This window comes from Cyclopterus lumpus, chromosome 8 (genome assembly GCF_009769545.1).
Source record: "Cyclopterus lumpus isolate fCycLum1 chromosome 8, fCycLum1.pri, whole genome shotgun sequence".
Lineage (NCBI taxonomy): Eukaryota > Metazoa > Chordata > Actinopteri > Perciformes > Cyclopteridae > Cyclopterus > Cyclopterus lumpus.
In genome coordinates this window covers 19,563,683-19,590,807 of record NC_046973.1, presented here as the reverse complement: position 1 = coordinate 19,590,807, position 27,125 = coordinate 19,563,683, and the positions used below count along the sequence as shown (strand labels likewise).

Genomic DNA, 27,125 nt, shown 5'->3' with positions numbered 1-27,125 from the left:
ACTTTCTTTCGTACAGCAACAAATTTGACAACATTTTCAGAGTTTCAGTGAAAAACGTTAGCAAATTTTACTCAATGCATTTTGGAACAGATAAGAATTCAAGCACATTTCATTCAATGCATTTTTCTGCAGACAAAAACTTTAGCAAATTTGACTCAATGCATTTTGGAACATATACAAATTTAAGCACATTTCATTCAATGCATTTTTCTGCAGAGAAAAACATTAGCAATTTTTATTCAATGCATTTTGGTACGGAGAAAAATCTGACTATCCCGATGGCAAACACACAGAAGAAGACACGCCAAGGACCGAAGTCAGTAAACATGAAGATGCAGCTGGGAAATAAGGTGGAAGCGCATTCTTTGGATGATTTCAAGAAATTTAATGGAGATTTGCAGAAGGCGATTTGTAGCCTTAAAGCCCAGCTGTGGGAGGCTAAAAAGGGACAGTCTCCAGCCCAGGTTAAACAGCTGCAGGAGGACTTGGAGCAGAAGATCTGCATCATCCATGAGCTGAACATCCAGTTAGAAAACACCAGAGAAAAAGAAGCAGAGCACTGCCAGATGATGGCGGTGGTGAAAACCAACACCGAGCTCGAGCTGGAAACACAAAGACTCGCCCTTGAAAATAAGAAGATGGCCGAAGCCCTGAAAAATACCAGGAATCCAGGGTCATCCACCAACCAGGAAGCTCTGGACATGCTCCAGGGTAAAAATGAAAGACTGAAGACCGACCTGTGGAAGGCAAAGCAGAAGGTGAAGGCTATGAATGAGGCGAATGTCGACCCCAAGGTCGAGTTCTCCAACAGCCTGGTCCTCGAGAGGGCTGAAACACAGAGACTCGCCCTTGAAAATAAGAAGATGGCCGAAGCCCTGAAAAATACCAAGAATCCAGTGTCATCCACCAACCAGGAAGCTCTGGACATGCTCCAGGGTAAAAATGAGAAGCTGAAGACCGACCTGTGGAAAGCCAAGCAGAAGGTGAAGGCTGCGAATGAGATGATGGCCAACCAAGAGCTGGAGTTCTCCAACCGCATGGTCAACGAGAGGGCTGAAATACAGAGACTCGCCATTGAAATAAAAGACATGGGACACGCCCTGAAGGATAACAAGAATCCACAGAGTTGGATGGTTCTTATCAAGCAGAAGGTGACCGCTGTAAATGACATGATGGCCAAAAAAGAGCTGGAGTTCTCCAACCGCCTGGCCCTCGAGAGGGCTGAAATACAGAGACTCGCGATTGAAAATAAGAATATGGCCGAAGCTCTGAAAAATACCAGGAATCCAGGGTCATCCACCTACCAGCAAGCTCTGGAGATCCTCCAGGGTAAAAATGAAAGACTGAAGACCGACCTGTGGAAGGCAAAGCAGAAAGTGAAGACTATGAATGAGGCGAATGTCGACCCCAACAGCCTGGTCGTCGAGAGGGCTGAAACAAAGAGACCCACCATTGGAAATCAGGACATGGCTGAAGCCCTGAAAAATACCTGGAATCCAGTGACATCCACCAACATGTATCCTAAGTACGTCCAGCCGGGTAACACTGGGAGGCTGAAGGCTGACCTGTGGAAGGCCAACCGCAAGTTGAAGGACACTAAAGACCAAACAGACGAAGCTATGGAAATTGAGCGTCGCCGTTACCAAGCACTGGAAACATCCCAGAGCTGCACTCTTGCCAAGCAGGAGCAGCAAGAACAAGAACACAAGGACTTCATTGCTGTTCTAAAGGAAACATTTGAAGAACAGCTAAAGAGGGATCATCTCCAATGGCAGCAGGAGAAAGACTCCTTTGAGGTCCAGCTCGCAAACCAAAAGGAGGAAAACAGAAACCTCGCGGATGCTGTGACCCAGGCTGAGCATCTGGTGAAGCTCCAGAACATGACGTGTCAGAAGGAAAACACCTCCATCCTTGAGGCCACACAGAGCGTCCAGCAGACTCTGGAGGAAGAGAAAGAGCATCTGGAGGACGAAGAAGAGCATCTGGAGGACGAAGAAGAGGATCTGGAGGACGAGGAAGAGAAGCTGCAAATCCAGGCGCGGTTTGAAGACATCCAAATCGCGCTCTCCAACAGACCGCACAGGAGAAAGTGGTACCAACGCTTGTTCTCATGTTGCAGAGGTCAACAGTGAGGAACAAGTGTCCAGCTGAATGGACGGTGCTCCATTCAGTCGAAGAAAGTATTTAAAAGCAGTTCAGGAAACTACTTTTATCAACACCCACCATGCAGAATTATAGAGCCCGTGACGGTGCTCCATTAAGCCGAAGAAAGTATTTAAAAGCGGTTCAGGAAAACACTTTTATTAACGCCCAGCATGCAGAATTGTAGAGCCCGTGACGGTGCTCCATTCAGCCGAAGAAAGTATTTAAAAGCGGTTCAGGAAACCTCTTTTATCAACGCCCAGCATGCAGAATTATAGAGCCCGTGACGGTGCTCCATTTGGCCCAAGAAAGTGTTTAAAAGCGGTTCAGGAAACCAGAGGTATGCGGGTATACAAATTTTTACCTCAGGGAGTTGGACGCCCCTGCCTTGCATAGTTTGAAAACCACTGCCTTGCTGTACAGATTCTTGATAGAGGTCCGCGCTGCTCGACTCCGTCTTCTGTCGACAGTGAAAAGTCACCTAGGAAACAAACAGAAACTGACAATTGCCCAATGGAACGTCAGGACACTTCTCGACCGAGAGGCAGCCGACATCATCATTGTTATTTTCATTTGTACTTTTTAAATAAAAAATCCTTTTTGGTTTTAAAAATAACCCATGTGTGTAAGTGTGAATTTGATTGGAACCTGTGATTTGTAAATGTCTTATTTTATAATTGTTTTACCTAAGAAAATATTTGATATCTTTTGAAAAGATAACTGCACATCATATTTGAACATTACTTCACCTTGACATCCATTACTGGTGGGAAAAAGAAATATGTCCAATATTATTAGTTAGCTGTTAACATATTATATTCTAGCTAATGTTAGCTTATGTTATTTAGGTCAATTCTAGCTAACAGTAGCTAGGTCAACATGACATTCTATTCTAGATAGCTAATGTCAGCTAATGTCAGCTAGGTCAACAAAATACAACTTGAAATAGAACTGTATACTGTGTACTTGATCAACTGATTGAAAATATTATTTAGATCTTCTTTATTCGACGTGTTTGAGTGTGTCTTGTCGCGGTCATTTCATATTTACAGCTGTTCCCGTGTAGAGAAGTCGAGAGCACGTCCTCTAATGTTGGCACAATGATGAACACATCAGGTGCATTATGAACACAGACACAATAAAGTTGCCTTTTCCAGTGTTGACGGCGTTTGGGTCCAGTGTCCTGCAGCTGCGCACAGAACAAACCGACCAAGGATGGACCCAGCCTACAACCCCTTCGAAGGGACCCGCTTGGCCTATGGGGGCCCTCGTAGCCTCCAGAAGGGGAACTACAACCCCCATAGGGTCTCGGCACCAGACCCCTTCAACGAGACCCGTTGGGCTTATGGGGGGCCTCGTAGCCCCAGGGGCAGAGGTCACGCAGGCCCAGCCCCGGAGTGGGGGGCGCAAACCTCCGGACCGCGTCGGTGGAGGGTTCCGGCTGCCGCCTCTGTGCCGCAGACCACTCCGGTTCCCGCAGTCGCCTCCGTGCTGCAGCCCTCGCCTGTTCCTGTTGCCGCCTCCGTGTTCCGGCCAACCCCAACTTCCTGTGACCTGTCGGACTTCCGGCCGGCCCTTGCTTCCCTTGCTTTGTCCCAGGACGCTCTCCGGGACATGATGGAGTCCCTCCGAGCGTTAAACATGGTCCTGCTTCGGCCGCAGTCCACGCCGGTTCCTGCTGATGCTGCGCCGCAGTCCACGCCGCAGTTTTGTGTCCCGTCGGCGCCCCGACAGTGAAAAGTCACCTAGGAAACAAAAAGAAACTGACAATTGCCCAATGGAACGTCAGGACACTTCTCGACCGAGAGGCAGCTGACATCATCATTGTTGTTTTCATTTGTACTTTTTAAATAAAAAATCCTTTTTGGATTTAAAAATAACCCATGTGTGTAAGTGTGAATTTGATTGGAACCTGTGATTTGTAAATGTCTTATTTAATAATTGTTTTACCTAAGAAAATATTTGATATCTTTTGAAAAGATAACTGCACATCATATTTGAACATTACTTCACCTTGACATCCATTACTGGTGGGAAAAAGAAATATGTCCAATATTATTAGTTAGCCGGTAACATATTATATTCTGGCTAATATTAGCTTATGTTATTTAGGTCAATTCTAGCTAACAGTAGCTAGGTCAACATGACATTCTATTCTAGATAGCTAATGTTAGCTAATGTCAGCTAGGTCAACAAAATACAACTTGAAATAGAACTGTATACTGTGTACTTGATCAACCGATTGAAAATATTATTTAGATCTTCTTTATTCGACGTGTTTTAGTGTGTCTTGTCGCGGTCATTTCATATTTACAGCTGTTCCCGTGTAGAGAAGTCGAGTGTCAGGATCTGTAGTGTTGTGTCGTGTGTCGTGTTTCCTGTTTTATTTTGAAGTCCTTGTCTCTCGTGTCCTCCGTTTCTCTGCACTTCCTGTTCCAAAGGACCAGGCGTTTGGGTGCTGTTGGTAATTGGTGTTCTAGCTACCAGCTGGCAGGACAGGGTCAGAGACATGCCTCTGGATCTCCTGCGTCTGCGTCTCCAGGGAGGTTGAAGCGCTGGCTGACACGCAGCAGTCCAGGAAGCGGTTTGGCCCCTGAAAAGTGAGGAGCGGCGAGGTCCACAGAGGACAGGTGTGGCGGGTCGGCGTCCGGCGACATGGACACTGGTGAGTTGTAATAGGTTATTTTGATTTGCACATGCACATAAAGGTAGTCTTATGTTTTATAATAATACATAATGGAAGTTATGATAATTAATAGGGAGTATTAATAGAGAATATTCTGCAGAAATATATTGTAAAGCATGAGATGATCATTAGTCTATTATTGTAACTGTTGATAAATGTATGCATTATAATTGTATGATGCATGAGAATGAATGATATAGTTTATTGTTTAGAAACGTTGTTAAAATTGAAAGCGGGGTGGGAACCCGTGACGTTTTATTCTGAAGAGAAACTTCTCGAAGTTTGTTCCCCACCCAGAGGGTCGTTGTTAGTTAGCTAGTAGCAGGCTAACACAGTGCTAACCTGCATCCTGTTGAGATGCATTCAGGTGCAGATGTAGTGCAGGTTGAGGAAGCAGCAGCTGGACCACCAGGGCTCCAGGTGAGGTCTTACTCATGGCATGTTGTTAAGAATGACCACTTGACCATTAGCAAGGAAACTGAAGGACGTTTGGGGAATCTGACCTCATGTCAGCACTTTTGGATTGTGAATTATGTGATGTTGAATAAAAAAAACAAGGCTGTTCCATAAAACCTGAACCTATTACCTAAATATTCTAAATTGCTTTCAATATAAATGCATATACTACTCATAAGGTCTACATTTATTCATTAAGGCATTATTTTTAAATGCATTCAGGAAACTCAGAAATCAGGTTGAGGAAGCAGCAGCTGGACCATCAGGGCTTCAGGTGAGGTCTTACATTATTCTGTGTTGAGGTGTATTATCATGGCTGACAGTGTAAACATTGTCTACCTGTTTTAAGTGAATTATTATTATGTTAAAACATGCATGTGCAGACTAGGCTAAGTTCTCTTTGCTCTTTAGGGAAGGGTTAGTTTTAGTGACGTCATGAAGTGAGTGTAGCAGCGTCCTGGACGTGAGGAGTGAACCACACAGACCTTAAACTCATCAGAGTCCAGCAACTTCAGCACAACAAGTTACGGTTTCAGGCAAAGTGATACAGTCTGTATCTGTAGCTGCATTACAGCCCTACATTGAAAAAGGTACTTTGTGTGTCAAAGCACACACCATCAAAAAGACCACTTTGGACAAAAAGAATGACCCAGCCTTCTGCTTAAAGGGTTTTAGTAATTGGAAAAATGCCATTGAAAGCTTTAATCGCCATCAAGTGACTAAAGCACACCATCAATTCAATGCATTATTATTATTATTATTATTATTATCAAGCTGTAACAACACATGCATTGGAGAAAACGCCAGTTTACACCCAACTACTAAGTGCATTAGCAGGAGACAAGGCACTGTCTAATACAAAGTATGATAGATTTTATTTTTTATTTCTTTTGTCTTTTTTTCACTACACAACTGGTAAAAGTTGTTTATATATATATTTAATTAATATTATTTATTTGGTGCAGAATAGTGTTTTGTATTTAAACTAAGGTTTGTATTACTGTAATTATGTTTAAAATGTTTCCAAGTTACACAAATGTTAATATATTTTAATAAAGTTTGCCTGTTCAACATAATATCGTGATCTATTCGAGTCACAATTGTCTGTACACATTTTAACAATACTTCATCTGTAAGTCTCTGAAGCATAATAAATGTCTAAAGATTTATATATATATATATATATATATAATTATTTGTTGACAACCAGGACAACCTGAAGTCTTATCACTTAAAGGAACTGTAACACTGATGCCATTCAACATTATATAAATTAAAACATGATGGAGGAGCAGATGCCCCCACCCTCGGAAAAGAAAGGAGCTCACCAGGAGAAGCGGACTTCTCTGAGGTATGTGTGGACCCCCCCCCCCCCCCCCCAAGGACCAGTTCTACGAGTCCTATAAAGCCTGCAGCCGGCTGGAGGAGCAGTCAGCCGGAGGTGCGCAGAACCAAGTGCCCGACGTGGAGATGCCCGCTACAGTCGTGTTCCCCTTCGTGATCGTCTCCTTGCTGGTGGCGTGCGGTCCAACGGAGGCATGGTACAAGCAGGTGGCCGGTCCCAGCTACTACTCGGTGGGCAGGGCGTCCGGCTTGCTGTCCGGCATCCGGAGGTCACCGTACGTCAGGAGAGCCGAGCCGGACCCGTCGGACCGCGACGGGCTGGCGGCCGACAGCGTGTTTCCGGAGTCCACTGCGCAGAGTTTCATCCTGAAGACGATGGTCAGTGGGGCTCGATCACATTTTAGACTAAACTAGGAGGACCACACTTTTGTAATAAATATGAATTCATAAAACTAAAAAAAAGATTGATCATTTAGTATAGTAGCCAGAAAAATAGGCTTATACATCTATTATATATATATATACACATAAGTTTGATCAAAGTAAGCAGTAAAAATACTAAAAATCAGCAAAATACTTTAAATTTCCGGATACATAAGTGAAACATTGCAATACCTGCTAGAGAGCAAACCAATTTGAATTGCTTTATATACTCGCTAGCAGTTTTATCTGTAATAATGTTTTATATTACTTCATATTTTGTAAATGCAACATCTTATTCAATCTGCAAAGTTAATAAATACAACTCCTTAAACGCAGAGGAAGTAATGTACTCAGTTTGTCATTGTGCTGCTTGTTATGCAGGAGATTTATGTTGAGGTGAGGTCCATGTAAACACTTGTTTATGTAATTCACTGTAATATTTGTTGGGACATCAACATGAAGTGAGCAGCGTGTAAAGAGCCACGTCACTTGTTTCTCCCCAGCCGGTGTGCATCAGAGACGTCACGCCAAACCTGCAGAGCTGTGAACTCTTCGAGGAACTCAAGGGCTCATTTAAGTGCAAAGCGGACGTCTTCCTCTCCCTGGACTCGGCCGACTGTGCAGCAGACTGACGATGAAGCCTTCTTCTTCTTCTTCTTCTTCTTCTTCTTCAAGGCTTTACATTTTTAAAGAACTGTACATGTCTGAGTTTAACACTAATGCTGCACTAAATATGCTTTTTTTTTCTTCTCCCCATTTCACAAATGTATTGATAAACCCGTTTTAAACTTTACACTGTCAAATTAATTTATTAATGTAAATATTTGTTCTGAGTTTTCATTAATAAATGAATCATAATGCAAACCCCTTGTTGACATTTCTGAATGCAAAACTTTACAGGAAAAGGATTTTTCTTCCAATTAATTATATGAATATATCATAAACGCTCAACTTGCAGAATCATTTTGGTAATTAATTCATTAATTGGATGATTAAGGAGCATTACACGTGCAATATTTAAAACCAGGAAAACTGATTAAAATTGGTGCATTCTTCAAAGTCAGTTAAAATGCATGAATAAAAAATGGAATAATTGTGCATGCTGAACATGAAATTTGATCTGGACTGGAGAAAATGCTGTATAACCAGAGATAAACAAGCAGCATTACAAAAGAATCAGGCGTATCAATAAATATTTTTATTTAAAAAGGGTTTTCAAAATAAATTAGGGAAAGTGCAGCATTATTATCTGCTTTATAAAAAAAATAAAAAAGGCAGGAAAACAATTTGCCGACGGTAAAAACATAAAATTTCAGTGCTGAATGAGGAAACAATCTAAAAACGGTCTCTAGGGGACTTTTACAGGAGCTGGACAGCTGCTAGATTCCCCTTCATCACCTGATCTATGACCATGTGGAACACCACCTGTACGTTGGTGGTGTCGGTGGCGGTGGTGAAGTGGTGGTACACGGGTTCGTCTGGACTGCAGCTACACGAGGAGAACATGGCAGCGATGTGGTGGGCTGCAGCGTCCACTTCAGCATCTGCTCCTGGTTGGGGACGGAGGAAGAAACGTCACAAACCTGGAGAGACATCCAACCAAGTTCCGTAAAAGAGTTGGTTTAATAACTCCAGAGTTAGTCCGATTCAGTAAATATTGATAACAAAAATCTGGCAGCCGGTGACAATCTGTATATACACACAAATCTGATTCAGATTAGCCAACGGACCGGGAGGAACCAGTGGTCCCTCCAGAAAACAACAAAGGAGACTCGCATACAACCAATTCCGTGAGGAATTTAGGATTGTAGAAAATACATCCAAGTTGTCAACTGTTGCGTCGTTGAGCAGGAAGTGGATACGTTGCCACGTCAACCGTACACTCAGTTTGCGGTCAGAACCCAACATCGGGGCAGTCGCAATGCAAATTCCAAGAAGCAGTAGATTAATAAGGTACATTTTATTGTGGGGCGACTATGGGTCAGTGGTTAGCATGCCCGTCTTTCAATCAAGGGGTTGGCAGTTCAATCCCCGCCCTAGTCGATGTGTCCTTGAGCAAGACACTTAACCCTGCATTGCTCCCCGTAGCTGTGTCTACGGTGTATAATGTAAAGTGTCTTTGAGTATCTAGAAAAGCACTATATAAATTAAATGGATTATTATTCTTATTATTATATTTTCAATAAAAGATTAAATGCATCATCTTTTGATTTTTACTATCTGAATGCCCTTCGTTTCCCCCAAAGAATTATGCAAACGTGACAAACCCTCGCATGCATACCTTTGTAACTAGAAAGGTAAAATCTTAAGTGTCTTCCAGAGTGCAGGATCTTATCCCGGAAAAGGTCCGTTTTGTTCATGAACAGAATCTGTAGGACAGAGACATAAAAGTGAAAATCAACAATATTCAAATGACACCTCAAGTTTCTCATAACATAACCCATGTGCATCACACATCCACCTGAGGCTCAATACTGTTAAGTGTTGTTTTTAAAAGTCACTATTTGGCATGCAACATCAGAAATGAATATATTATTAATACCATGCTGTGTATAGAAACAGTCCATCCAAACATCCTCAGACTACATGGGTTTAAGTTCATGAAAACACACAGAACTGGATTTAGCATCGCTGTCGTTTTAAAAACACTAAACGTAAAGTCCCAATATGACTTCATGAAGGCATCTCCTGAGGTTTTACAGAAAGATTTGCACCCTGTAAAAATAGAAATATATATTTTAGGTGCAGTTTGTCACCGAGAGCCGCTTCAGGTAACGTGCAAATTAGTTTTTCGACATACCTCGAATGCCCCATTTAAGTAGATTTTTTTTAATTAAAGTTCAGACTCCCGAGTTTGCTTCAGTCAATATGCACTTCTACCATTTTATACCACCACCAATAGAATTTCTTTATTCTGCCAACAGAAAACAAATTGGCAGCCCAACATTAAAACATTTTAAAAATGATGCCTGATGGAAATGACCACAAGCTTTACCCTTCAAGAGCAGATAGAAATGCTATTGGCCAACGAGTCATTCACAATATAAAATAAATCAAACAAAATGAACAGCGCTCGCAGCCAACTTACGAAACGGAAACGACCTGCCCTACATCTCAATTAAACTTTGTATGCTAATTATGCACGTCAGTCAGACGCACTCAAAGCCAGTTAGTGTCCCATCTGCTCGGCGTGAACGATTACCAAGAGCTCCACTCGGCTCTCGTCACCTGCACACATTCAGAGGAGCTTTAAACCAGGCGGCCATCGGGTTAGACGCAGAGGAAATGAACACTACGCTCTACAGTGACGCCTTATTGTATTCCAAGTATTTCTAAAATAAGTGCACTCAAACTTACCAGTGAAGTGCTCCTAAAGACGGTGTTGGTGCAGACGGATGTAAAAAGTTCGAGACTTTCCTGCAGTCGATTCTATTGAAAAATAGATGTGGTTCACATGTCAGTTAAACTCTCGTCGGCCAATTTAGAAAAGAAACGGCGTCACATTTGATTAATGCGCTCACAATCAGTCTTTTTTTCACAACATACCACTGAAGGGTCCTCCGTCTGTGTCAAATCGTAGCTGCTGAGGGCCACGACAAACAGCACGGCCTGAATACAGTCAAAGCAGCCGAGCCATTTCCTCCTCTCGCTCCGCTGGCCGCCGACGTCATACAACCTGTCAACAAACAAACAAACAAACAAACAAACAAACAAAGCCAGTCACGCTTCAATCATCCAACTGGTCACGTCAACAATATGTGCAGGAGAGAGAGAGAGAGAGAGAGAGATGTTCTACAGCTAAAAATCACTCAAATTTATCGATAAAGACATGACTCGAGGTTAAATTATTGTCGTTGTTCAATGTAGGGTTGCACAACAAAATGCAGTTGGAATCTCAATTTGCTACACGAGAAAAAAAAAGTCCAATAAACATTGGATTAATTAAGAGTAAATATTATTTTTTTTAAAACTCAGGAGTGTAAAATCTCTACCAACGGTTAAAGGCCTGTTAAATATACAAGAAATAAACATTCATAGGCACTTTTTTTGATATTAAATACTGATATTACGTCAAACCCATTTCATATTATCGGGGCAATCCATTTCAAAATGTGATCTGGCGCCGTGTGAAGTCGAGGGTCTTGGTGACACAGGTAATGAGTTGCCATTTGGGCCAGATGGCTCTCCAGGTGCGTGATTGCAGAACTCATGTCAGAGGCAATGAAGCATTTATCCCCCCCCCCCCCCCCCCCCCCCCGGGTCAAGAATCAGCTCTAACAAGCCGAGTGACAATAAACTGTAACTGTGGCATTTGACAGCAGTAGTTTGTGCTGCAGGAAAGAAAATCATCACTCATGGACCCAAAGAAGTGAGAACTGACCTGTGGACGGACACTCTGAGGATCTAACGCTATTGAATTCAGGTATTTAGTAGAATCAGCAAAAGACATACGAGACCGGCTCACTCTTCAGAATTACATTATGAAAGTTTTCAAGAAAGAAAAAAAAGATTTAGGGCCCATAATTTACTAAAATGGAAGCAAGGACAGATAATCTGAAGGATAAGACATGTTGCATAAAGGTTAAGCAGACACAAAGGATAACTACTGCAAGGAACACAAGATATTGCATCACTGCGATTTTATGCAACACTAAAAATGGTAACAAAAGAAACATTGTACAACTACCGTAGCAGATTATGATGCATCGAATACGTATGTGCAGTTTCATTTATAAAAATGTTTTTCCCCTTAGATGACTTTTTGAGCATCAAGAAGGTAGGCGAGGGCCCTCAATCATATCCTTGTTCCTGAAATTGGCACTTGATCTACAGTATTTCCTTAAATGAAAGATATTTCTTGATAAACCATCAAATAAAATGAAACTTACATTCCCAGTGAAGCATTTTGTATGCAGCTCTAAGCTTAAAGAAGCTACAGTACATGTAATATTAATGAAGTCCTACTTTACATGGATTTCTATTTCACAGGGACATGGCTGCTTACTCTGAAAACAAAAAAAGGTCAAAAGGGGAAAGGAGGGCAGTGTTTCATTAGTGCACTTCCACTATATTTGTGTTATTATTCCCGGAATAAAAAACAGGCAGCGTGAAGCCATCAATATTTCTTGTCCGAGTCGTACATTCCCTGAGCTCAGGGGCCCTTTAAGAGTCTCCAGAGGCTCAACAAACTGCTTTCTAGGACAGCAGCATATTAAAGAGTGTATAATAACTGAACAGTTGAACAAGCTACTGAACATCCAAAAGTCACCATCACACTCATGAAACACGTGCACATGTTGGTAGAACAGGTAACAGAAGCAATACAGCAAACCTCCATCAAAACATTGCAACTAAAACCTTGCAATGCATTCCAGTCTGCTAAAAAACCAACAACTAATTTAGCTGTTATATATTCCAATATACATACATACATACATAGTGTAAAGAAATGCACTTATTATGCCAACAATTTACATCCAAGGCATGCATGAAAATTCAAAGTGTTCAACTGTACCTTGAAAGAAAAATATGGTGTCAATATTCAGGAATGTTATTGCCCTCGAGCAATAAGTACAATATGGTGCCTTCAGGTGAGCCCAGTGCGAATCGTTAAAGTCTTTACACTCAATATACAGCATTATGTTATTATTATATGTGCATGACATATCATGTTGCAACCGCGGCGGTATTTGTGCAGCCAGTTACTTACCGAAAGATAATTTCATTAAGTTGAAACTGCGTCTCAATGATGCCACAGGTCCTCACTCTCACTCTCAGAACATCGGTCTCTGTGGGAACGTATTTGGGAGCGATGATTCGACCAATATTGTCAAAGAAGCTGGACAGGAGAAAAGAGAACAACAAAACATCTCCAACAGTCCTTTGTGAGCAGATACACATCCAGCTGTTGCTTTTGTCAGACATGTCAGGCCAAGAAAGACACTTTAAAAATCAGATTATTAATGGTTGTAAATGTTCATGTCTCACTTGCATGACCACGGTTCTGGTCAGGGAAAATAAATGTTGTTACAATTTAATTTCTTTGGTACACTTGGCTAAAACTAATCACCCTTGCTCCATAAAGGGTGTAATGCTCAGTTGAAAATAAGTTTAGTGATAAAAAAAAAAAAGGCGTTGAATTGAAGTGGCGATTGAGCGGAGACAGCGGTGGACTTATTTAGCATCATTAACAGTCTGGTTCAAGGCATAGCTAATGTCCAAGAAGTCATTTTACACATCGATGTGCCTTCAAGGCCCTGAGGGGGAAGTCAAGTGTGTCACGACGGAGTCTAATCCAATGTTTCTGGGAGGGAGAAGTCCATGTCGAAGTGCAGCAGAGTGAGAACACTGCAAGACAGCCAGGTGAGTTTCATATCATCCTCCAGTTCCGATAATGAGGCACTCTGCTTGCTTTTTTTTTTTTTTTTATAAAAAGGGCACAATCACTGAAGGGCAGCACATTTTAAAAGAAATTATTCTGCCCACATGCATGTGGTGTATTCTAATAACTTCTATTACATAATGATTGGACATCATTTGCAGTGAGATGCATTGTGGTAGAATTCATTTAGATTAAAAGCTTTAAATTAAAAGTCACATATACAACAACTCCACAGCCATTCCTCTCGCATATGATTCTGTTTGACTCCTGAGTCATTCAATAAGGAAAAAAAATGACTAAACAAGTCTGTTTTTATCTGCTCCCCCGTAGTTTCCACCTTCCTGGATATCTGCAAACAGTAACTTTTTAATTTGGTCCTAATTAAGCCTCCAATTCCCACGCGCTAAGTGACGACGCTGCGCTTCTTACTGGGCAATTCTTCGATGACATTTTCCGCCGTCATTGGTCTGTGTTGTAAGAAAGTAGATCGCTTGGAGGTCATTCTACTCACTAGAGTGCAGAGTCATTCAGCTCAAACTCGTAACCTCTGGCTGCGGCTGCTCGCACCCCTTGGTCGGCACAAAGCGCGCACAATGCGTGCGCCACGAAAGGAAGCAGTTCCTGGTCGTCCCCCAAACACTGACTGCAGGACAGGATGGAGCGAGCGCGCATCTATACATGGGGCAAGTCATCAGAAAAGGCCAATCAATCAATCAATAAATATATATATTACATTCTAAAAGTAAATGTGATGTTTTCTCCCCAAAAATTACAAGGAATGCATTGCCTAAAAAAAAAAAAAAAAAGTCAACATTTACCCCTAGGGAAGAATTAAGTATATATATCCATCTAATCAAATGGGATCAGTATGTCGCGCTTCGCAACATCATAACTCATAATGATCACAATCTCAACCGCTCATCTCTACCGACGTGTGCGAAGATCAAGACTGACATCTAGTGTGACGAAGAGGGGCTGCAGTAAAAAGTGCCGTACCGCCTCTCCTCACCTTGTTCTTCTTGTTCGCCAGGTTAATCCTCAGCATCCCCATTCCACGAAGAACCACCTTAATAGAGGTCAGCAGGTTGTCCAGTACTGCAGCCTGCGGAGGGACGGACGGTCAACCCTTGCTTCACATGCGTGATGATTTTGACTCAAGATACTGTAGATGATATTCCAGGGCGTTTAAAAAAAAAAAAGAAGCTTAGTTTGCAGCTCTCAAATACCTTGAAACTGAGGAGCTCCCGTTTGGAGAAGCCCTGACTGTGGATAATCTTGATCTGTTTGATCAGGGTCGTCTTTCCACTCTCTGCGGCTCCTGACACACACACACACACACACACACAAGCCAGAGAAATGCTTATGCTTCAAAAATGTCGACACATCAGTGAAACCCGATAATTTACGGAAATGCCTTTGATTTACCGAGCATGAGGATTTTCACCACGTTCACCTCGGTCCTGGCATGATCCCAAAGGTCTTGCTCTATTTTAGAGCTCTGGAGTTTTGCTTTTTTACCCTCTTCTGTGACATCCTGGTGCAGGCACATCCCCATGCAGATCTGAGGAAGTATTCACATTTTGGACTATAATATGTCTAATAATAAACACATAAATGCATAAACAATTCAGTGGGAGTTTGAGCGGTTTGCATTTACAGAACTTACTAGAATCGTTGTTGGCAGAAGGACAATCCTCTTAACGTTAATTGTTTTAGTTTCACACATATTGGTTATTAGTTACCTTCATTCTACAAAATGCTGCACCTCAAAATTACAAAAATGTACTTATTATTCTATCTTTATTTTTTTTTTTAAAGAGACCAGCTAAAACGTAAATGTCACCATTTGATTGACTGTACCAGATTGTAGCTGCAGCTAATTTCCATCTGTATGTTATGGCTTAACAGACCATAAGAAACATAAAACAATAGCAAACAGGATAAGACACAATACAACAGTATACGTGGTAAGGAGAACACACAATACACACAATGCAAAGCTACAACACAGCACATTGCACGTTAAGTAATATAAACTATTAAAAGTAAGGAATAAAAACCATTAAAAGTAAGAAATGCGAACCCTAATAATTTAAAATCACTTTAATCTCGCATATTTTGAGGAGAAACTCGAGTGACCCAAGTAGCTATGAGACGGACCCATGACAAGAAACATGACAATTGTTTAATTGGTTGGACAATTAAATAAATGGTGTACCTGCAGCGGGACAGGAAGTGTGCTAAGGCAGCAAAACATCGCTCTGCTGCTGCTCTGCACGCCGGGGAAGTTGGACTCACAGCCGGGGAAGTTCTCGCGGAGAGTTAGCAAGAAGTTAGCAAGAAGCTGGAACAGCTAATTACCTAAATTAAGGGGGGCACGTGCGCACCTGCCTGTCTTTCAAAACGAGGAACGGGAAGAACCCCTTTTCCTTCAAAATAAGAGCACGAGTTGCCCTTTACAATTATGACGAGCTTTTAAGATATTAGAAAACCTAGAAAAGCAGATGTAGTTTAATCATTAGGATCAATAATACGTTTCGCATGATGGACATTTTGAGTACCAGTCTCCCTTATCGCTGGTTTCAGTGGTAAAATGAAAGAAGACTACATTTACTCAAGAAAATGGGAGGTATTTTTTTTATTTCATAATAAATAATACTTCCACAGAGAGAAATATTGTACTTTTCACTTCACTACTATTTAGCTGCAAACTTACCAGTTACTTTATTTTCAAAACAACTTTATACTTACATTAGTTTATCAAATTTGCATTAGAGATTAAAAAAACACATCAGTGTGTAAAAACGTTTACTTTACCAACTGACCACATTGAAAAGCTGCATACGTGTTGATGAATCAGTGATGATATTCCAATCACGTGATGCATGTAAGTAACACTGATTGGGGCCATCTTGCATAATGAGTACTTTTACTTATGTAAGATTTTGAATACAGGACGTTTCCTTTTAATATATTATTATTCATGCGTTATACTTTTACTTAAGTAAAAAAAAAAACACATGTCAATACTTCTTCCACTGCTGCCTGCTGTATACAGTGCATGGGTTGCCATTAAGCACATCATGTGACCACATCTTGTCAATGTCTAACCCATTTATTGTTTCATCAACTGCACTGAGGACCCTGAGCACGCCTTTTTGAAAAGACTTACAGATCTTTGCTGGATACTAATCTGCTGCTAAATAATCTACTCGTAATGCCCTGACGTGTAACATACTCTCTTTTGTATTTCATTCATATATTGTAAAAAATGTTCTCCAAAACCTAAACCTTTGATCACGTGAGTAATGCGCGGCTTGCTCATTTAGATCAATTACTTAAGAGATAAAGTAGATCCTCCTACGCCCAGATATTTTAAGTGTCAGGGAAAGCAGATGACAAATAGTCTTTCCGATTAAAATGTTGTTATTATCAGCAATATACTGTAGTCATATCAATTTCTACAGTATTTATCAACTGGGAGTTATCAATAACATTTACATGATAGCTTACAATGAATAGATTCCAACTTGACATACAGATATATTATTATGCATCTTTATACAATATGAAACCAGCTATACAGTCGTTAATGGAGAGAAGGTGAGTAAAATATTCATCTACAAAAAATATATTATTTAATCCCGTTGGACTTCGAGACAGAGGTTAAATTGTTCAGGGCTCCATGACAGTAAGAGGTCTATTTCATGATCAAGTCAACCACACATCTGTCATAGTTATCCTAAGAAACCTAAAGCTTAAAAGCAGTCTGTTAAAACTCTGTATTGTTCTCTATATTAGGATAAAAACCAAGGAGTGTTGGTTAAAAAAAATAATACAATTGCACTCAAAAGGCCAGGCATACAGATCTGGGCTTTTTTTTATGTTAAAACCTGCTCTACCAGTAAAACAGGACAGTGTTGATGATTTCTGTAGGTACACGAGATCCAGAAAAGGTTTTCAACAGCTTCTCACATCCAAACAACCCAAGTTAGATGCAGAGAAGTGTGTGTGTGAGGGGGGGGGGGGAGTGTCCCCTAATTCAGTGGTTTTAGCGTCCTCCAGAAATAATACATAGATACAGTACATACAGTTTATACATAGATCAGTTGTGGGGCTACACCCAATGGAGAGAAAGCAGCAATAACACCATGAAGGCGACTCATCAAGTCACTTCCTGGTTACAGCTTAATGCCTGACCAACACTTGCCCTTCATATGTCCAAATCCCACAATAGTGTACTTAAAATTCAATACGTTTTGAGGGCAAAAAAAATAAACAAGAGTACTTGAGGGTTAAAAAAATATCCAAAGACATCAAATCGACATTTGAAGACATAATGATATCTTCTTTGCTCCAACTCTGTCCGTGTGTGTGATTGTTGACTGACATGAACATGTATTTGCATATGTGCCGAATATATTAATACACAGAAGATTTCCCACACACACACAATCGCACACAAGGACACACGCGGTATACCTGATGTTCCCACAGCAAACTATGGCGCCCTGGCTTTGCTGTGAGGACTGCTGTTATTAGCCAGGATCGTGTGTGGAGGGTGTCAGACATATAAAAGGGTTGATTTTGACTGTGCATGAGTTTAGATGAACTGGGCGTGTCGGCGTCGACAACTCGGTGCTTGTTCGGGAGCTTCCTACAGCACAGCCTGGGATCTTTCTTTAGTCTTCTCCTCCTCCTGTCGCTTCATGGCCTGGATCACGGCAATCTCTTTGGCCTCTTTCTTCTGGTTCCTCGCTTCAAATAGCAACCTGAGTCAATAGAAATCAGAGAGAATCGGGACTTTTTTTTCCCCGATTTATTACAGTGGCAAACACAACGTGTGGCATTTATTTGAAGGTGGGAAAAAAAATACTGTTTTGGACCAGTGGATGTAATATGAAAATATATATATGTACATATTTATTTTTGTACCTGTTTTTGATTATCCTCTGCACGATGGCATCTGTAGTAAGGCTGTTCCCACTGTCAACGGTACGTAGGATTCCTTTCCTCCTCGGCTCCTGGATTTGAAGAAAACATTGCCAGATGAATTTGATTCATCATTCCTGCGGATTACAGTATGTCGTAGGGGTGCTTTTACAAGCTGTAATTGAGGGTGTGTAGACTCTTACAGCATAAGGGTCAGAGCCATCCTTGTCTGGATATATTTCCGTTTTTCCATGGCATACAAGATCCACCTGTAGATAAACATATGTTCTACTTTATTCATTCTAATTGTTGCATGTCGCAAGTGCCCTTGAGCAAGACACTGAACCCCCAGCTGCTTCACTGCAGCCCACTGCTCCTTAATAACTAAGGAGGGGTCAAATGCAGAGAAGGATTTCCCCAAGGGGATCAATAAAAAGTGTACATTTCTTTCTTTCTTTCTTTCTTTCCTTCTTTTCTAATTACAGAGAACATGATGATCTTGTGATGAGAGATAATTGTGTTGCTTGTACTAACCTTAAAATGTTCCAGCAAATCTTTTGTGACTGCAAAAGGTGCACCGATCACCACTTCTGACACATGCTGTGAGAAAAAAAAAATCTGAAATCAATTACACGTAAAAATGAACCAGCAGATGAATAAGACACGTATGTGCAATGCAGCGCGTCGACGGCGGAGGAAGAAGCAGAAGAACCTACTCGACAAGCCAGGACGCTGAGCGTCCTCTCGTGGACATTCATGATGGGGTAGTTTTTCCCTTTGTAACGGTTGACCTCCTGAAAGATATGAACAAATATAGGAAGTGTAAAGTGCAATGCCGACACTCGACTCAGGGAGGCAGCGAACGCCTCACACAGACGTCTCACCTGATCAAAGTGCAACCCCACTATAATGTAGGGCTTTTCTGAGAGCTTATGCACTGCTTCCAGGAAGTCCACGTGGCCGATGTCTGCCAGGAGTCAAGGTTGACTATTTGATAGCAACAGCTCACGGAATTTTTATTATAATTATCATTAAAACACTATTTTATAAATGGCAGAAACGTCTCAGTTAGCTTTCGAGATGAACAAGTTGTATGTTTCCAGAAATTCAGCGGCCTGTTAAGTGAGATTCTAAAAGGATACGGAAGAGGTCAAAGGCTCCTGCCACATAGATGATCGTGTCTCCGGGTTGAGGCTCCTGGCCTGACGCGAACTGGATGATCTTCTGTGAAGTCTGCAGGAACTGAGACACCCCCGTCCAGGGACTGTGGCCCTTCTGACCATGTGACCCCCCCGTAACAGGCACAATGAGTACAAACAGTGACGCAATAAGACAGACGCACTTCAGTCAGGATTCAGTGGCATCCCTGAGACCAGGACGCTGCATCGTCGCCACCTAGTGGTGCGAGTAGCAATGCCACCGTTGCTCGATAGCTAACTCGAGGCTGTGGAACCGATCCCCGGCCCATTAATTCGACCCCTCGCTAACTCTGCTAGGCTGCCTGTTCCCTGTGAACATTTAAATCCCCAGCGTGTTGACTCTGAGTTACTTTCCCCATCCGGGAACAAAAGTGGCATTCACCGTTTCACTAGCAAGGCCTGCAACTAGATTATAAAGTGGGTCCACAGTAAAGGCCTTTGTTTAATGATGGTTGACATCTGGGCCACACAGCAACTTCAACTACTTGAATGGAAACACAGTTGAGGAGGAGGAAGCCAAAGACTGAACACCCATCAGTTAGGAGTTTGTTTGAAAGCTCAGGATTTGATTTGACCTAAATACGCTGTGAACACGTTTTGGTTCCTACCTTTCCAAAGTTGTCCGTGTGCTTCTGATAGTCTGAACTATCCTAAAGAGAAGAGAGGATTTAATTAGGCGTGTGCTGCTTACCGAAGGGTGCATAGAGTCAACAAGGTTGTACTCACAATGTTGCTGTGATGTGCTTTGGTCATCAGTAGCATCCTGCCAACTAGATCTGTGGTTGAAACTCCCTGCGTCCGCTTACACTCTCTGGAACAACATAATATAACAACTTCAGACACACACACACACACACACACGACATATCATCTCGACTGTTATTGTAATCTTCTGCACATTTCAAAAGGAAACTCACCTGTACCGCCCTGACTTCTTCACCTCTTCATATGTGTCTTTGCCATCCACTGTTAGTGTTATGTCATCTGAAACCACGGCATACATGATTAATCCACTTAACCCTGTTACATCAACTAATAACAGCATTTAGTTCAATATTAATGCGTCTAAACGGGGACGCGACGGAGTGATAAACTGTACCTCCGTGCACACAGAAGTCACAGTTGTACTTGTCGAGGGTCTGGAGGGTGGTGACGTAAGGCGCTCCTTCCACGACCTCATCCACCCATTTTATGGCCCTCACCATCTTGTATCTTTCCGCCTGAGTGAAGACTGGCGGACCTTTGTGCTTCGCAATCTCACCTTGAAAAACAAAACACGCACACTCAAACGATACCGTCGTCGTCATGGATTGAGAAGAGAGACAAGAAATCCCTCTTTGCATGACATCCTGAGCTGTTCGCCTTCGTCATTGAGATGTGCTTTTATAACTTCAGCAGCTGGTATCTCTGCTTGCCCTGACTATGAAGTCATGCTGGGTCATCATAGTGTCAGAATGCTCCAGTGTGCTATATGAGACACTATTGGCACGACGACCCCCTCCAAAGTGAATAGGGCACAGCCTTAACAGAGCATGACGTATGCATGGTAAAGAAAGGAGAAGTAGCAGCTTCCACTGAAGATGCACTGTAGGTGTGATAAGGACAATAAGTCATCGGTTCTGAGCCTTACTATCTGTGTGTACTCCAACGATGAGGTAATCTCCCATGGCCTTGGCCTGTCGTAGCTGGTTGGAGTGGCCATAATGGACCATGTCATAGCTGGGAGGATAAGAACATGAGAAGTTATGTAAGTTGCATTATTGTAGTGAGGTACAGGAGCAGCTGTTTTTTTTGTTTTATTTTCAATGTTATTCTTGGTTGGAAAATCAAATAAAGGATAAAGGATTTCTTGAATTACAGTGATGCTCTTTCATCAGATTTTAAACACGTCACACATCAAAACAAAAACGTCTGGTGTGAAAATCGCCGTATAGCTTTGACAATAAATGAAGTTGATTAAACTGAAATAAATGAAAAGCCACCTGGACTATAGGAGATCAATATAAGTTTGGTTCATGGCCTAAAACATGCAGAAATATCATTCCGATCCTATAATATTTACAGTGATTCTGACATTATCGCTCCACCAATGTAATCCACGCACTTCATGTGATCTGCTAGATATCCGATCATAAAGAAGAACTCAATGTCACCGTGTGTTTTCTTTCCCACTTCACTCCACCCAGGCTTCGATAGCATCTGCAGATAATTAGATTAGAGACTGAGATTGTTTCATGGTAATCTAGCACAGTAATAGAGAACAGATGGGCACTATCCCTCCATCACTATTACTGCTGACAATATTATATATATTTATTTATTTCTGCTCTGCTTGGAATAATGATATTGATGTTGACTGTGCACAAAAAAAAAAAAAGAGAGGAATTTGACCTGACACTGAAGATGCATTGAGGTCGTCAGGGCCTAATCACAGGGTCATTTAGTACTATAACCACCAGCAGTTGCATGACGGCAATTAACTTGGAGGATCACAATAATGACGACATAATTGATGGGCTGAAGTGACATTCAAAATTGGCATCTGTGTCCTCTTTAGTACACATACAGTTACACGTCAGCTCTCTCAAGGGGTCAAGGTGCAAAACTGCACTATGAATAGCATCCTCAAAAATCAATAAGAAAAAACAGATGAGCACTTCTACAGTATCCACATCAGTAACAGTCCCGTGATGTGTTCAGGGCTACGCTAATGAAACACAGCATCTGTGTCTTTAGACAGACTGGAACTTGATGGCATGGCGACAACAACAACTATTACCAGGCTGTAATGTGATTCAGATGTTGTCCACTACTTCAAAACAAATGTCGCAAAGGTTAACCATAAAAAAGAAAAGAAAAAGCAAAAAGGGGGGGGGGGGGGGGGGGGGGGGGGGGGGGGGGGGGGGGGGGGGGGGGGGGGGGGGGGGGGGGGGGGGGGGGGGGGGGGGGGGGGGGGGGGGGGGGGGGGGGGGGGGGGGAAAGCAAGATGGTCTCTGTGTGTCGTCGTGCCGTCAATCTCTTGAAATGGGACCCACGTGTTCCGGCTCTGAGGCGATCGTGCAGGGCCGGGAGAATGGGAGCATTTGGAGGCGATTGAATAGGGGCAGAAAACTCTGGAGCTCCAGACAGAGTTACATAAGACCAGGAGGCTGCTTTTGGGGAGGCGGGGGGGGGGGATTCTCTCTCGCTTGATACCCAACATGTGTCACCGTATTCCTGTTGTATTTTTAAGCAGCGGTTGCATCATGACCGCGAGGTGATGAAATATTAATTAGCCTGTTAGCGGACACCCAAACACAGACAGACGTCACAGTGATAGAATACAATGGGACACATGCAGGAAGTACCAGTTTGTGGGGTACAAAAAATGACTACCTTGACATTTTAATGAGGTTTCATTGAACCTATATTTTAAATACCTGGAGACATAGAGCTGACAACTGTGTCATATTGAATAATTACAGGGAAACGAATAGTCTCAGATAGGAATGAATAACAAACACTTCCTGAGGCTTTAAATAGCGTGTTTATAGCCCTGTGTGGGCACGCTACCATATCGGACTTTACACCCTTCCTTTATGATGCTTCACTGACAAACTGGTCTTTGACCCCCCCCCCCTCCATCACCTCTTTTTAGGACAGATGATAAGTAAGCGCCTTTGTACAGAGAACAAGGGGCAGGTCTTTCCTTGGAATTTTCCTCTCATACCGCTGACAATGCTGGATGTCAGTCCAGCAGGGCTTCGGGGAAACAATGTGCTCAGTGACGGGCACGGCCGCCCACGCCAGCCACAGCGGCCGGAGCAGGTGTGGGCCGGAGGGGTTACATGGGGTTAATGAAATGAGCTCTGTTGACATTGGCTCTCTTTGCGTGCTCACCCCACCGTGTAATATTCTGGCATCTCAAATATTCTGCAACATTCCTTCAAACCATGGATAGGAAAGCCCCACCTAAGTGATAGGAATTCTACTAGAGAAAGCCACCATAATCCCGGCCTTCATACATTCAAAACATTTCGCTTTTTTTTTTTCCGCTGCACCATGAAGCCAGACTCTGGTGTTTCTCCCAGAGGAGGCATCTTAAAAAGGTGCAGTTCTCGGGTAGTTTCTCTAATAGTTTAGTGTAAAAAGACATTATAATTTCAAACAGCTAATGGTGTGACATATTCAAATGTAATTTGCTTTATTCAAACAAAGGTCCGAAACCCAAAGATAGTAATGTTCTGTCACACATGACGGAAGGAAAGCATCAAATGACCTCACAGTTGAGGAGCTGGAACCAGTGAAATAACTTCTAACGATCAATCAACAGTCAAATAGTTGACAACACATTTTGGAGATAAGTTCCCCTCAGTTTTTGTTGCCGACTCAGCACAATTTGATTGAACATGTTTGTAGTTTTCAACAACATGCTGTTGATTCAAAGTCAGTTTGCCTTTTTTTGTTGTTGCTTTTTCTTCATTTTACTTCCGAATAAAAGCTGTTCACACTAACGTGTTTCTGCATAGACGGGTTGTTGTTGTTGTTGTTGACTTCCTCAAATGCCAGAAAACAGAACGCACTCAGTTTCATTTGTATTGGTTGTTTTGAGGTGACGGCAAAAGTCTAAACACCGTTTAAAAGTCACCGTGTGTGACTGTTAGACAGTTAACATTTTGTCTGAGATGAAATGAGAAGTGAAATTTAGACATTGGTCATTTTATTTGGTCTTGTTCTCTAAAGCAAATATGTATTCTATAGCTGATCCTCTGGGGAGCCCTTTTGAATGTGCAACGGTGAGATGACGGACATATTAGTACACTGACTAATGGCTGACATGGCAGGACAACCTTTATCTCCACCTTGTCCAGCCCATGAAACCTGTTCGGTGTGATCAGCGTCATCAATAGGCTTGAAGAGCAGCCAGTTGGCTGTCTCATTATGAATAAGGAGAACATTGCTGCTGCTGTTTGACGTTCAGCTGCAGGAGCAAAGAGGCCTCAGGTCGTCTTTTCGGGCCGTTGTTTCACACGTTTGTTCCCCCCCCCCCCCCCCCCCCCCCCCCCCCCCCCCTCCGGTTAGCATTGCCCTTCCCACAGCTGTGTGCTCACATTAATTGACAGTGTTGCATTCAAGGCCGCGCCTGCGTGAACGCACCTCTAATGTAAAGTGTTTCACCTTGTTTGTTGCTACAGCGTCATGAAAGTAAAACCACCAACAGTCACCAAGTGGACCCAGGTAGGTCATATACTCATTTGGAGTTGGCAGTGACATTAACGAAGGCTCGTTACCAGCGAGCATCCACAATGCCTCAACCCTACTAATAGGTATAATTGATCTATAACTTTGGTCTGAAGAAATTCTTCTTTTAAAATTGATTTGGTCCCACACATTGATACTTGAGACGTATGAACGTGAATGTGTGCCTCTTGGAAATCAGGACACATTAAAACATCATTGTATTGCCAACTGCCATCAGTATGACCTCGGCTGTGGCTCGAGCTGTATGTGTTATGAATTATAATAATATGTCCAAAAGCATATAGAAATGTCATGGCATAACAGTATGTTAGTCAAGAACGAGTTTCATTCATTAGTGCAGCATTTTCTGGCCAATGATTTTAAACTTTACACATCAATTCAACTCTTAGCCGATGCCTTGCTTGATAATTGGAATTACAATAAGTTTAATAACTTGTTTATTGTGTAAAGAAATGTATGCTGCATTAAGTGAAGTACAAATACATTATTACATGAACCCAGCAGATAGTTGACTTCCCAAACATGAACATGTCATTGTCAGTGTCAGCACTACACCGGGTATATTAGTTAAAGGGCTCCCTCTACATGACAGCGAATTATGATCAATTGAAGCAGTAAATCAATATAAATCAGTCCTGATGTTATTATGTGAATATGTGTTTACTGAGGAGGGGAATGGAGAGGGCGCCCCGGTCATGGAGTCAACGCCGTGCAGTGAAATACGTCCCGGAACATAGAGATGTCACATAATACTGAATTAAAAAACGAGTGTGCACTGATATCTCTGAATGAAGCAGTGAGAGCTGTGCAGCCTGCAGCGGGGCCTGTCCCGGTGGTCGGTGACATGCAGGCGGACACGGACCGATAGGAACACGGGATCTTCATCACAGCACCGGTCAATTACTCACCAGCCATCGCACCACACCCGGATCCTTCTCCTCCTCTTCTCGGGGCTGCACGTCGTCGCAGCGCCGGGGGTCGCGCCTGCGTCTTTACCGGCTGCCGTGTTCACTTGGTGGTGGTGGTGTCCGTTCTCGATCATGTCGAAAGCCGGTGATGCCCTTCAAGTTCAACCGGTAGAGCTGCGGAGCGACTCCTCTCCAGGTGAGACGGGGAGGGTCGGGGGGCGGGCGGGTGGGGGGGGGGGGGGGCGGGGGGAAGGAACGGTGTCCGCCGTGTGTCCCGTTTCGGGTGCAGGACAGCGGGTTGAACTGTGTCCGCAGCAGCAGCTCCAGCAGCGGCAGCAAAGCAGTGCGATGCGCCAACGCCTCCTCCGCCAGCGACGCAGCGACGCAGCGACGCAGCGACGTCAAGTCGGCCGAAGTAAGCAGATGAGCCACGGAGGAAACGAAGCGCGCATCGTAAAACTCACCGAGTTGCATCGCCGTAGTCGGTGGTTTTACTTTGAAAAGACCGAACCGGAAGCTGCGGGTTCATTGCGGCGGACTTGACGAGTGGTGAATCGTACGATGAGGCGCCGGCTGCACGCAGTCGACACGGCGTTACATAATCACGGCGTTTTCCGCTGTCATGTGACAATATCTTTATTCCCACAGAAATAGCAGGTTATCTGCATGAGCTTTGTTTGATGACGCGTCCATCGGTGGTCTGCAAGGCAGGAAGAAAGATAAGATAGTTCCTTTATCTTGTATTTGATCATAAATAACCAACGTAATTAACCTTGAAGAGTGTATTCCTTTATGCTTCTGGTTAAGGTGTGTAATACTACTACTACTACTACTACTAATAATAATAATAATAATATAATGAAAATGAAATAAACCAAAATAAGTAAAAAGAAAATTGTAACACATACAAATTCACTAGGAAAAGTTGCATCATGTGTATGCATTAATTTAGCATACATAAAAAATACATCGACCAATATCTATTTTAAAAAAACATTTTTTTTTTTTGGTGGCTATCAAGAATTACGCAACCCAACAGCCCCCGAAGTAAATCTTAATAAAGATCACACTGCTCAGAGTTACTGACGCTAAAAAGATAATCTTGTGGCGTACTTGTTATACGTCACCCTTCAAATACAACGTCACCAATCAGGTGATCAAGATCTGAGTTTAATAAATGCCTCTCTCAACATGAACCGCATCACTGATATTAGTGTGCATTAATTAGACTGTACATGTGTCCCTGGACTATAATGAGAATAAAATGTGGCACTTTGGGGAACATTTCATAGTTTAAAACTTCAACAAGTGGGATAAAAATGAATGACTTTTCTGTTCGATGCAGTAAACATGTGCACTGTGTGTGTGTGTGCGTGTGTGTGTGCGTGTGTGTGCGTGTGTGTGTGGGGGGG

General features: G+C 42.5%; 3 protein-coding genes across 7 annotated transcripts; 1 reads left to right on the top strand and 2 right to left on the bottom strand.

Annotated features, from left to right (window-relative positions):
- Positions 1-6,754: 6,754 nt before the first annotated feature.
- On the top strand, positions 6,755-7,683 carry LOC117735354 (neuropeptide B-like). Its single transcript, XM_034539918.1, has 2 exons — positions 6,755-7,006; positions 7,555-7,683. Exons 1-2 carry the CDS (start codon positions 6,755-6,757, stop codon positions 7,681-7,683), a joined length of 381 nt encoding a protein of 126 aa, XP_034395809.1.
- Positions 7,684-8,410: 727 nt separating this feature from the next.
- Positions 8,411-15,690, bottom strand: LOC117735301 (guanine nucleotide-binding protein G(o) subunit alpha-like). The gene is made up of 10 exons (XM_034539833.1): positions 15,652-15,690; positions 14,859-14,994; positions 14,660-14,751; positions 14,443-14,535; positions 13,945-14,105; positions 12,762-12,890; positions 10,598-10,727; positions 10,409-10,480; positions 9,333-9,420; positions 8,411-8,601 (listed from the first exon to the last, which is right to left on the bottom strand). The coding sequence occupies exons 1-10, from the start codon at positions 15,688-15,690 to the stop codon at positions 8,411-8,413; spliced, it is 1,131 nt and encodes a 376-aa protein (XP_034395724.1).
- Positions 15,691-17,171: 1,481 nt separating this feature from the next.
- LOC117735142 (ethanolamine-phosphate cytidylyltransferase-like) lies at positions 17,172-25,835 on the bottom strand. Of its 5 annotated transcripts, none has more exons than XM_034539606.1 (13): positions 25,714-25,835; positions 21,195-21,283; positions 20,664-20,825; positions 20,482-20,548; positions 20,291-20,375; positions 20,174-20,214; positions 19,508-19,656; positions 19,250-19,332; positions 19,082-19,159; positions 18,900-18,965; positions 18,569-18,634; positions 18,369-18,457; positions 17,172-18,205 (listed from the first exon to the last, which is right to left on the bottom strand). In XM_034539606.1, exons 2-13 carry the CDS (start codon positions 21,274-21,276, stop codon positions 18,091-18,093), a joined length of 1,083 nt encoding a protein of 360 aa, XP_034395497.1. In that variant the 5' UTR covers positions 21,277-21,283; positions 25,714-25,835; the 3' UTR covers positions 17,172-18,090. The 5 variants fall into 5 exon arrangements, with proteins under 5 accessions (XP_034395497.1, XP_034395500.1, XP_034395501.1 ...); XM_034539609.1 differs by having other exon boundaries at positions 19,508-19,629; positions 20,159-20,214; positions 25,714-25,811; XM_034539610.1 differs by having other exon boundaries at positions 19,508-19,640; positions 20,173-20,214; positions 25,714-25,811.
- Between the last annotated feature and the right edge of the window lie 1,290 nt (positions 25,836-27,125).